Consider the following 13,206-nt stretch of genomic DNA (forward strand, 5'->3'; position numbering starts at 1 on the left):
GAGAGACACTTCCTGGTTTGTGTGTTACTATAAGTCTTCCCATTTTAATTCGTTTTTCAAACATTTTTTTAATTTCTTGTATTTTGTAAACATGTATGAAATGAAAAAAACATGACCATGTGAATCCAAAATTGGAAATGTATGGTGTGTAGTCGATATCTAATAGCTTTAAAGCCATCTAGGTTTTTCTAAATGTTGATAAATTTACTTATAGCTATTACATATTTAAAATTAATAAGAAATGGACCCAAAAAATACTGATTATCTTTGTTGAAAGGACTGTCACATTTTGTTCTACAAGTAATGTTAACCATAGACCTTGTTTTTATGTTAAAAATCTAATTCTGCTTTTGTAAAAATGCAAATGGCTTGAAAATGCCATTTCTCTTATGGATTGTTGGACAAATTAAACTATTTAAAATAAAAGACAAGCCCTTGAATATGTTCTGCCTTAACTTCCTGTTTCAATGCATGTCACCACAGGAAAAAAGAATTGCATATATTTAACATTATATATTTATTTTCATATTATAGGGTCTTTAATAAGGGCTAAAGATAAATGTAGACATGAGTCAGATTTAAAATATTTAAGCTATACTCTTGAAAATGCAGTTGAGATTTATGTTGCTGTTTTAAATATCGTCCACCTGCAGACTGACAAATTGATCTGCAAGTATGAAGCATCCAGCAAGCAGATAGTCTGTTCTTATTCCTCTAAATATATAACCATGTCAGAGTGAGTGAGAGAGTAAAACACGCAGAAAGAATTTGCAGCAAGAGCAGAGAAAGATAACATGCAGGAAATTGAGAAAGGATGACAGCTCTGTGTGAGCCAAGAGATGCTCGAGATCTCTGCAGTTCTCTTAACCTTTGCACAAGTCTTAAAGACAGATCCCTTAAATTCACGCTATAAACAGAACGAGAGAATGAGCAATCGTTGCACACTTAAAATATCATTATAGCTTATTGTATTATATGATCTCTCCAAACAACCCCAGACCATATCAGGCAATGGTCAGTTTGCTGTTTACAGTGTGATTTGCATATATATTGTTCCTTACAATACAATGCAATTCATTTGTGGTTCACTTCTGCATAATTACTGACCCTTTTGACCATTACAGGTTACCAAATCAAGAAAAGATGAGTGCATTATTGCAGATTTGGAATGAGGAGCATATTAAAAATCAACTTGGCCAACCGCCTCTATGCAATGGTTTAACCAGATTGCTTTAATGTAAAATGCATTGTAAAAGTGACAAATTTAAGATATTGTTGCAAATTGCTATTACGCAAAGGAAATAATGACAATGAGGCATTTTATTAATTCTAATAAATACTGTATTATTCAGGTGAGCTGGATTCCAAAGAAATGTTATTTATTTTATTTTATGATTCATGTAATAAAAAATATAATTAATATTCTATTTAAAATATATACCTAATATTGAAAATATTATTTAAAGTTTATATTTTTATTATTGCTGTTATTACTATTATTATTTAAAATGTTAATATTCATATTTTTTTCATATTTAATATTATTAGAATTAGAGTTCAATGTGGACTTCTTCATGTGTATTAAACTGACGTGAGCAAACTAGACAATTAAATTATTAATCACAATTATTTGTATTACAGTTAATCACCAGCCACATTTTCGCAGCCTTAACAGCTCTAGTGGAGGGAGAGAGAAGTGCAGTACAGACTGCTACTTCTGCTAACAGACGGACAAACAGATGGAGAAGTGTTTTAAACCTGTGTGTGTGTGTTAGAGGTTGATTCTGAGTCACTGTATGGCCCATCCAGGAAATGAGCGCCTCTCTGCTTTGCTGCACTAAGGCCTACATCACGCCTCTGTCTGTCTGTCTCTGTTTGACACACACACACAGTGGATGAGAATGGACTAGAGCTCCCTCTAGAGTTTCTGTGCATTCAATTCCCCTTTTCTATTTTTAGGAGATAAAGAAAGACTCGAAAAAAGAGGTGAAGAAGGAGTCCAGCTTGGCCGAATCCAAATCAGACCTGTCCAATGGCAGCGCCAGCCCAAAATCAGAACCCAGCCTCAGACCCGCCAAGAAAGGTAGTGTATCTGATCTGTTCCTAATCTGAAAAGTAGTCCAGTGCTTATTCAGCACAAAACACCCACACAAACTTCCCCTCATGTCTCACAGGACAGGATTTGGGGGGCGGTTATAGTTTCCGTCGATCCAAGATTCAATTAAACCGAGATCTGGCTCAGGTTTGCTTCTGGCAGATGAAAAGAGTGAGAGTTCAATCAAAAATACTATTGTAAAGACACTCAAGCCTTCTTAAATTTGCCAAGTCACCCATACGGGTCCGGAATATGTCAATCAGACTGGTCATTGTGTGTGTGTGTGTGTGTGTGTGTGTGTGTGTGTGTGTGTGTGTGTGTGTGTGTGAGAGAGAGAGAGAGATTGGGCCTTTGAGAGTAAGTACAGTATTACTCTCAGACCAGAAACCATTTACTCCTACCACTTCCTGAGTGTGATGGTACGTAATTAAACCTTATTAAATTTCCCTAACTCAGATAATTACAGAAACTTCACAAATTGTCTTTTTGGGGCTGGTATGTGAATCCTCTAATTGGTCAGATTTGAGTTGAAGTGGGTATGTTGTCAAATTAAATTAAATACAAATTCACAATTAAAGGATGATAAAACATAACAATTGGACACTTTGATCTTATGAAAATGACTACATTTTTAGTGATACTGTGTAATCATGTGAAGAAATAATGACTTTCAGTATGATTGCTAAATAATTTATATTACTTACCTAATTAAACAATTAAGTAAATAAATAAATAAGGTCACATATGTTTATATGAAAATATGTTTATTAAAAAAAAACTCATCTGCCTGATACCTTTTTCACTGTTTTACTTTAAATGGGACAGATACTCAACAGGTTTCTGGAACACAAGCTCTGTTTACAGCCCTCAATTTATATCACCTGATTTTCAGACAACAGCGCTAGTGTAGGTTCATGTGACTTTCATTTGTTTTGCAGATAGAGATGTTCACTTTCAAAGACAATGTGAGGCAAAATGTGCGCGTCTCATTAGTTTTCTCCAATGTATTGAAATGTCCAAAGTAGTGCTGGGCGGTATACCGGTTCATACCGAATACCGGTGTTTATTTTTGTTATGATATGAATTTTTAAAATACCTCAATACCGGTGTATGTCGCTTAAACATTGTTCGGAACGCGACACTGTTTGAAAGGGAACAGCTGTATGTGTTACTAAGCGTGAAAGTTCAGAAACTGAAGCTGTAGAACTAATAGAACGTGATGACAGAAGAACTCCTCCACAATATCCACATTGACCACCACAAATATTCACCGCCCCCTGCCATCAGCTCCCGCGTCTCTCACACACGAGCGCGACTTTAGCACTAGATTTTTTGGATAAACCTTAGCTATGGTTCAGTTGGAAGATTTCGCCAGTGCTGTCCCGCGAACGCGAGGTCTGACTTTCCCGGAGAAGTGTCACCTCTCTCGGCGTCTGTTCTGTGCAGTGAGCGGCAGAAAAGCAGCACATTCAGTTGGCCGCACTGCAGCCGACTCGTCAATAAATGAGTACAAAACAGCATTTCCAAGCACCTGTCTCTTACTGATTGTTTGGAATTATTCATACGAGCGTAGTTCGTCTGTTAATATCACATGCACTTTTTTGTTTGTTGTTTTTTTTAGTTTGCGTTACTTTACTAGTTACTTGAAAAAAGTAATCTGATTACGTAACTCGCGTTACTTGTAATGCGTTACCCCCAACACTGATCATGACAGTAAAATAGGGCATTCTAAGTCTATATACTGCAGTATTTCCTCTCTCAATCAGTAGAAAATATGGTTAACACCCGGTCATCCATGAAAAAAAAAATACCGTCATGTACCGTTAAACCGGTATAATTTAGAAAAATACCGTGATATAAATTTTTGGTCATACCGCCCAGCACTAGTCCAAAGTATTGAAATCTTTAGGCATTCTCAGTGCTTTTATGTCATCAAGATATTAATATCGGTAGGTGAGAGCTGGGCTGCCCAGTTTCTCCATTCTGTTGAGAACTGAAACTTTGGGTGTTGTCAGAGGCTATTTGTTGTCATGAGCCACAGAGGTCTGTGTGTTTACTGAGAAGTCTTGGACCAAATTGTGTAGCTAATTGTTAGCATAAACTAAAGAGAAGAGCGACACCTAGTGCTGGAATGTGTAAGTGCTGCTCTGTTCTATAGATAGGTAGATGGATAGATAGATAGATTAAAATGATTTTTGAAGGATCGTATGACAGAGAAATGGCTGCTAAAAATTACAATTTTAAATAGAAAGCAGGTATTTTAAATTGTAAAAAATATTTGACAATATTGCTGTTTTTACTGTATTTTGATCAAATAAATGCAGCCTTGGTGAACATAAAAGACTTCTTTCAAAAACAATGCAAATCTTACTGACCCCAAATTTTTTAAAGATTAAAAACATTATTTATCATTATTTATATATGTGTATTTCACATAAACAGGTGAGGCAATCAGAAAAAAGCGTTGCAAAGCTGCCTTTAGCTACACTCCGCAGAATGAAGATGAGCTAGAACTGAAGATCGGAGATGTTATTGAGGTTCTGGGAGAGGTGAGTACTGCATGACCATCCTAGTCACGTTATAATTATTATTATTTTTTGTATTTTATTTTTCAAAGAACCTCTCATTTATTTGTAGTGCTTAAAACCACTTTTGTGTGTGTTTGCTCGCTCAGGTGGAGGAGGGATGGTGGGAAGGCTTTCTCAATGGCAGATCTGGGATGTTCCCCTCTAACTTCACCAAGGAGCTGTTGGCCGAGGCTGAAGATCTGACCCCACAGGACGACACACGCAGCATACGAACCAGTCAGTCTGCACCGCACTCACTTGACCACTAAAACTGCTTCCTCATCTTACCAACTACATGTCTGTGAAAATTTCCAGACATCCAGGCCATGATAAAATGGAATGGAATTTATTTTGGAGCATATTTTTCTTTTTATTGAAGACATATTGTCTTGTGGATGTGGTAAAGCAGCAAGCAGGCAGATGGTGAAACATGAAAGTTTCATCCTGTCGCATATGACATAGTGATTCGCACCATTAGGCAAGCGACTCCCACAGTAATTTACGAGTCTTGTGATGTTACAGACTGAAATGAGGTTAAGTGTGGGGGAATCTCCACCTCCTCCCTACGGCTGATGAAGTCATTTGGATGAGTGGTGAAACATTTTTAATACACGGAAGAAATGCATCCAGATACTTATAAGCTGTACAAAATAACCAGCCACGTCTAACCAATTATGTCACAATAATTTTTAACCATTCACTTCCTCCCGTGCTTTTAACCAATTACAAGTGTTCAATTCAGTTAAATTCAAAACACTTGCTAAAAGAATATGAAATATTTGATTTGTTTAGTTGCATGGCATGTGACCATTAACCAGCAACAGAGAACCGTGAACATGCAAATGTGTTTTTAAATGATTGAAACATTAACTTAAATTCTCAGGAGGCACTTAACTAAGTATTTTAGGTCAAATGGGTTCAGTTGACAAAAAAGTTTGAGAATCCCTAGCCTAATAAATGTAAAAAAAAAATTTGTACTTTTGTTTTAATTAATTTTATTTGCACTGCTGTTGAATAGTATGGGGTTGAAAAGTGTTTTTATGTTTTTGAAATATTTCTCTTATTCCCACAAAGGGTGCATTTATTTGATCAAAAATACAGTAAAAATATATATTCAATATTTTTAAATTTAAAATAACCGTTTTATATTTCTGGCAAAAACCAGAAATTATTCTAATATGTTGATTTGATGCTGAATAAATTATTATTAGTAGTAATGTTGAAAACTGATGTGGTGTTTAATATTCTTTTAACTTTAATACATTTTTCATACCGGATTTGTTTAGTCATTGATTAATAGAATTTTTTTTAAATAGATTTTCTTTACAATACTAATGTCTTTACTGTCACTTTTAACCATTTAAATGCTTCCTTGCTTAATAAAAGTATTCCTTTCATTTAAAAAAATCTTACTAAACACAGAATTTTAAAACTTATTTATTGATTATTTATATTATTATTTTTCAAATAAATTACTGTTAATTACCATATTCTTTTAAGCTGTAAAATTTAACCCATAATACCAATACCAGAAAATGTCAATGTCACAGCTAAAATTAATATGCTAATGGTCCCAATCATTTATCACTGACCTACTGAGCTTTTACTATTGTGACAGACCTACATCTTGGCAAGGACAGATGGACTCTAACAGTTCAGCTGTGAAGAATGCTGCATGCAAAGGCTGTATGCAAATACTCAAGTCCTCCTTTGAAATGTGTTTGTGTATCTGCAGGTATAAAGGACAGCACTGGCTCAGAGAGTGATGGCGGCGACTCCAGTAGTTTACGGTCTGATACTGGCAGTGTGTCCTCCAGCTCTGAGATTCAGCCCAAAAAGGTTCGGGGGTTCGGCTTCGGGGACATCTTCAAAGACCAGCCCATCAAGCTCCGCCCACGATCCCTGGACATGGACAGTGAGGGAGACAAGGTGAGTTTGTATTATTGGAGTCCCTGTATTTTAATGAAGCAAATTGTATGTGTTCTTCTTGGATTTTACAACTCTGTAATTGCAGTCAGGCCGTCTCTATCTTGGTCCACTGCGTTTACTCTGCCTTCGGCCCCACAGTCTCTTGTTCATTAAAACCTTCCCGTCTTCCTGTCCCACTGAGAGCGGCATGCATCCCTTTGCTCATTTTCTCTATCCATTGTTAGCTCTCATTATTAGGCCCACATTTAATTTATGTCTTTCATTTCTTTTTCAAACATCATTTTATTGATTATTTTGGGTTTGTGTTATTGTGGAAACTTTGCATTTGGTGTGTGTCTGTCTGTTTTTGAGTTCTTGCTCAGAGTTGCGAGTCAGTGCAGTTAGGAAGTCAGTGGCTATGTGTGAAATAGCAAGGTAGCATACTATGCATACTGTTTCTGCAGTATACAGTATGTACCAAATGCAAGTGAATTGCTTTAAGAATGCAAAAAAACATTATCAGTTATTGATTTCTTTAAACTTATCTGTATCGCTTGATTTTGGATAATTAATTATGCATGCTAATTTCCCCTATTTTTGTAAATCTTTAAAAGCACAAATTATTTATTAACACTGTTAAATGTAATATTTAACAAATATTAAAATGAATATCCATTTTTCATACTGTACATTATAATGTTGTGGGACATACATTCACTTGACTTTAGTTTAACATTTTATTCTTAAATAAATTTTTAGTTGCATTTTTAAGTTGTTGCATTTTAACAAGTATTCATTTCAAAGATAATTAATATAAATATGTAAAATAAATATTTATTGGTTTAAAACTGTGCACTACCCTAATTAAACTTTTTTCTTAAATGATGCAAACTGGTGCGGTCATGTGGAACAATGTGGCTTAATACTGTTTAAAAAATGTTATAGTTGCATGATATGGTTTCAAATGTTATTTAAAGAAATAGTTGGCAGTATGCAGTAAGCAAGTAATCCATTTCAAATATAACATTTGTGTGTGTGTGTGTGTGTGTGTGTGTGTGTAGGAAGCAGTACCGTATTACTTAGTAATGCGTTACTGTAATTTGATTACTTTTTTAGTAACAAAGTAATTTAATGCGTTATAATTTCCAAAATAGTAATCAGATTATAGTTCCAAACCGAGGTCTCTGTGCGTTACCGCTGCGTAACAGAATGAGAATTAGAGACCTGCTCTCTCGTGGGACAGACGCAACAGGGAGCAGCGCGGGACGAGAATTGATGGGCGAATGCGTAGAGACTTGTGTGCGTGTGTGTGTGTGTGTGTGTGTGTGCGCGTGCGGGATGCAGGAGAATAAAATGATTTGAGGGACTCCCGCAAAATAGAAATACCTAAACATAAAATGTCTAAAAACAAATAAATTGCTATTCATCTATTGCACAAAAGCAACAAGAACAACTAATATAACATAAAAGCTATTAACAGGCGCAAGCATAGGCAGAGTTTCTATTTATAAAATGTGTTTGCAGCGTTAAGCAATGTTGATTTCTGGAACGCATTGGCCAATCAGAGATGTTAGAACCCACTCACCGCTCAAAACGCAGGATTTCCTGTGCAGCACTGAAATTTGCGTGCTCACGAGTCCTCTCATTATAACACAAGAGTTGTAAACATTAAAGATTCATTATATTTATTGTCTTATAACAGAGCTTTGTGAGACTGCGATAAACTGAGATAAACAGAGCGCCCTTTGCTGGCATTCTGCCATGCCAAACCATGTGTGCAGCAGCCTATGCTTGCATTTAGTTAAAAATAAAAGTGGTTTGTGAATGTTGATGCTTTAATAACAAATATTTATGCTGAAATGTTGTGGCTATTAACACAAAACTTACTTTTGCATGTAAATTTCATGCATGTACAAAAAAAGTAACGTAACTAATTACTTTTGAAATAAAGTAATCAGAAAAGTAACTTGATTATTTTTAAAAGGAGTAATTAGTCATTTAATTACATTTTCAGAGTAACTTGCCCAACACTGGTAGGAAGATGACACACAAATAGCTGATCTGGCACTCTCGGTCACTTAGAAAGGAAGTCATTATCAAAGAGGTGTTTATGGGACGTCTTCCGCACTTTGTGTCTCTCAGCCTCACTTTGTTTAGACCGAAAGAGAAGGAAATCTCTCCAGACCGTCTCTACATATCTATTATTATATATTCTAGATTAACTCTTCTACCTGTTACATACAGAGACAACTTTCTAGTTTACAAGGCAAGTGATCAATGGAATATAGAAATCCGATGTCATTTACAAGCTGTAGGTTTACCCATATACAAATTTACCACACCCTTACATGGCTCTCTTTCCATATCCACCCCTCTCCTCCTCTCTTCCTCTCTCTCTCTCTCTGAGTGGTTTCCTGACTTTAGGGCTGTTTTAAAGCAGAAGTAGGGCTTGTAAGACTGTAAGAGACTGTCATGACACAGGGGGGAGTGAACTGAAAGCTTGTTGGAGGTTCCTGTTGCAGGCAGGACTTGCGCACACAGATGTAGGTATCAACACCAGCCATTTCTGAAGGATTGTTTTGTCGTTTTGCGAAAAGGTAAATATTAAATTATCTGTTTTTATCTGCATCGCTCGCTCTATCTATTCGTCTTTCTATGCTAATGATGTAAAACTGGCTAGAAGTGAGCTGTTAAACGACGACCGAGATGTGTTTGCTTTCATGTGGCTGTAATTTGGGCTTTGAGACACAGCATTATGGGTGTTCTGAGGGTGTAAGTCATCGTAGGGTCTTCACAGAGATGTCATGAGGCCTTTGAGAAAAGCAGTGCAGCCAGATGTTGTAATGATGTTCCTATTATGTCGTTTAAACATTTGACTGCCACATGGTGCTTGTTAGTCCGACTCCATCATGACTGCTCTAAATGAGAGGAAAAGGAAGAGAGGGAGAGGGAGGAAGAGTGGGGTTTTTTTCCCTCAGCGAACACAGCAAATGTGTGTGTGTTAAAGCCACATTGGGAGCGCGGGATGTTAAAGAGCTGCTTGTATGTCAGGTTGGATTGATTCCCTGCCATGTTTGTGGAAGGACTGTGGCTCCCCTCCCGAAAAGAGGCCAGATAAACAGAGCCAAATAGACAGTATGTTATTCACACACGTTTTCAATGTTTTAATTCACTAGGCCCCTGACAGCTTTTTATGGCCTCAGAAATGTACAATATTGTGTACATTTATTCAATTGTGTGTCAAATTATTGCTGATTACTATCAAATAAATGCATCCGTTTTTGCAAAAATGTTGTAACCTTCATCAGGGTCAGGATCAGTACTCGTAGTTACCTTCATTGATGACCATTAACTTATAGACAGCATGATTATTTTTAATATGAATTAAAATTTATATGAAATTAGTTACTATATTTACATGTTTATAATTGAAAAAATTATATATATATATATATATATATAAACATACATACATACATACATAATAAATATACACAGAACACATGCAAATGAAAACGTTTGTATGCGATTAATCGCAATTAATCGTTTGACAGCACTAATATATATATATATATATATTAGGGCTGGGCAAGTTAACGTGTTATCGCGTTAATGCATTAATTGATTAACGCAGACAATTATTTTATCACACATTAACGCAGCGTTTTGTTTTTAAATTATAATTTTTATTGATAGTCCATTACTCACTGGCTCTGAATACACATACAGCCATGGGTCACAGGAGGGGTAAGTTGTTTATCAGTACTGGCTTGGGATGGGTGTCATCACGCGTCTCATTTGGGGTGGGCCTAAGAGTGCAGCAGCACTCACATGAAGCGCTCACGATTTCATAAGTGGGAAATAGGAAGTTTCGATAGCAGAGAAGTGCTCTCACTCAGCACAGTGGAGTTTTTAGGGTTGGGCCGATAGACGATGCGTGATCGTGATCCCCCATACCCCCCTGCAATCAGCCGCATCCCAATTCTGTGTTCAGAAATGAAATTAAGTGTACTACAGAACCCCGAAAGGGAATAAATAGCCTACGAGATGGGAGGATAAAAAAATAGACATTTCAATACTTTCTCTCCCAATTATATCATTGGGTAATTGTATTGTATATAAATTGCGGGCATCAGGGAGCCGCTACTAATATGCAGGGCATTGAACCCGCTTTCGAATGCGCGCTCTCATTTTACTTTCACTTTCACTTTCGAGATTCGCGATCACACTGACTCTATACTACGGAGTTAAATGGTAGGTACTGCCGCTACCACACATTAGATATTTGTCAGTGGTGCTCAGTATCTGAAAATCATTCTCCATTGTCCTATCAGTCATCTCTCCTTACTCTGTGTATGTGCTAAGTAAACTTTCATGTTCTATAATGTAACAGTCTACCGCTAGCAAGTGGCTAACCATGTCCCATTAGTGGCTCCATAGAACCTGTTATTTGTTTTCCGTGCCTTTCTGCATATGGATTCACGCTTCGGGCACACCCCCTACACCCCCTCGCGCTCTGGCCCACCTCATCCAACATAGCCAGGGACAGCTAAACGAACCTCGCCCATTAAGATTGCCGAGTGTGAGTACACACTTAGTCTCACGCATCCCGCACAGTCTCTACCCGCCCGCACCCGCACTCGCCCATCAAGTGTTGTTCCGCGCCGCACTCTGTTGCATTGGGTCCCGCGGTAGTGCAGGTCTCTACTCGGAAGATGCCTATTATAATGTTATGATCGAGGCTCTGGACTCTGAGCAAAACTTGTTTTTCTGTAACAAACTATAAAATATTTTCTATAAAAACGTTAATGCCCTGGCAGTGACAAATAGCTTTGGTTTTATATTTAATTTGATTACATTAATATTATAAATTGAGATTTTACAAGAAATATTTTAACTACTACTGTGTAAAAGGAATACTGCTGTAAAAAAAGTACCTTGTTTGTTTAAAGTGTTTGCAAACCAAATGTTGTTGCAGTTTTGTTCATATAGCAGTACTTTTAAATGAGAAAAGTGTACAATACGCAAATTTTTAAAGCATTATTGAATTTTGTTCATAACTATGCGATTAATCGCGGTTAATATATATATACATATATAACATACATTTTGTGTATGTGTATATATATATATATATATATATATATATATATATATGAATGAATGAATGAAGAGTTCATTTGCAAAAACCGATAAACGGCACTTTAAAAAAAAAAGAGCTCATTGCCATATAGCGCGATCTGAACCCTAAACACTGCAGAAGCCAACAAGCGTCCTAGTTGTTTTTGAACAGAAGCCGATAAGTCAATTTCAGTGAACCAGCGCTGTATTCAGGTCAGGTGACGAGGCTACTTTCACTTTGAAAAGACGTGCTATGAAAGGAGTTTCGTCAAAGCTGACTAAAAGTGATCGAGGATGGATAATTCCGACAAACATTATAAATTGAGATTTTACAAGAAATATTTTAACTACTACTGTGTAAAAGGAATACTGCTGTAAAAAAAGTACCTTGTTTGTTTAAAGTGTTTGCAAACCAAATGTTGTTGCAGTTTTGTTCATATAGCAGTACTTTTAAATGAGAAAAGTGTACAATACGCAAATTTTTAAAGCATTATTGAATTTTGTTCATAACTATGCGATTAATCGCGGTTAATATATATATACATATATAACATACATTTTGTGTATGTGTATATATATATATATATATATATATATATATATATATGAATGAATGAATGAAGAGTTCATTTGCAAAAACCGATAAACGGCACTTTAAAAAAAAAAGAGCTCATTGCCATATAGCGCGATCTGAACCCTAAACACTGCAGAAGCCAACAAGCGTCCTAGTTGTTTTTGAACAGAAGCCGATAAGTCAATTTCAGTGAACCAGCGCTGTATTCAGGTCAGGTGACGAGGCTACTTTCACTTTGAAAAGACGTGCTATGAAAGGAGTTTCGTCAAAGCTGACTAAAAGTGATCGAGGATGGATAATTCCGACAAACTTGATGAACCTGTGATATCTTCAGGGCGAAAAAGGAAAATAAAAGCTGAAACGTTTTCACGGATCCTTGCAAAAGCAGCGCGTCACAATGGTGAGGGAAAAGCAGCATTATGGGTGTAATCACATCCATACAGTTTATGATCACAACAACAACAACGTTTGTCAGGCATCTACATTGTCATCTGTGGAGATTACAAAGGATAAACGAGTGTTTTTTTAAACTCTAAAACATGAAATGTGGAGTTATCTGCTTTTGCCAAAAAACGACTGTTGGAGTTATCTGCTTTTGCTATAAAACAAACTTTTAATATGTAAAAAAGCATACTTTCAATTAACTTTAATTTAGTAAATTATCTGTATTTAAGTTATTATTACTTAATAAAAACAACCCAACTGTAGTTTGATTGATATTACTTGGAATGCGCAATAAATAAATAAACGTGATTTCTGGGGGGGGGAAAAATGGAGTTATCGGTTTCGCAAAAACCGATAACTCCATTTTATAGTGTGTGTGTGTAAAATGTATAATTTTATAAGTAAGATATATGTATGTATATTTATATTATGTAGTGTGTATATATATATATATATATATATATATATATATATATATATATATATGGTAATAGTAT

The 13,206-nt window shown here is 36.1% G+C and overlaps 1 protein-coding gene across 3 annotated transcripts in view; it reads left to right on the top strand.

Annotated features, from left to right (window-relative positions):
• sh3kbp1 (SH3-domain kinase binding protein 1) overlaps positions 1–13,206 on the top strand; it is a 64,071-nt gene that overhangs the window by 39,821 nt on the left and 11,044 nt on the right. For all 3 annotated transcript variants that reach the window (XM_016274236.1, XM_016274238.1, XM_016274237.1), the window contains exons 3-6: positions 1,960–2,083; positions 4,538–4,644; positions 4,770–4,899; positions 6,398–6,591. In XM_016274236.1, coding sequence (XP_016129722.1) covers positions 1,960–2,083; positions 4,538–4,644; positions 4,770–4,899; positions 6,398–6,591 — 555 coding nt within the window. The remainder of the gene's footprint in view (positions 1–1,959; positions 2,084–4,537; positions 4,645–4,769; positions 4,900–6,397; positions 6,592–13,206) is intronic.

The sequence above is a fragment of the Sinocyclocheilus grahami genome, unplaced genomic scaffold (genome assembly GCF_001515645.1).
Source record: "Sinocyclocheilus grahami isolate Dianchi unplaced genomic scaffold, SAMN03320097.WGS_v1.1 scaffold85.1, whole genome shotgun sequence".
Classification (NCBI taxonomy): Eukaryota; Metazoa; Chordata; class Actinopteri; order Cypriniformes; family Cyprinidae; genus Sinocyclocheilus; species Sinocyclocheilus grahami.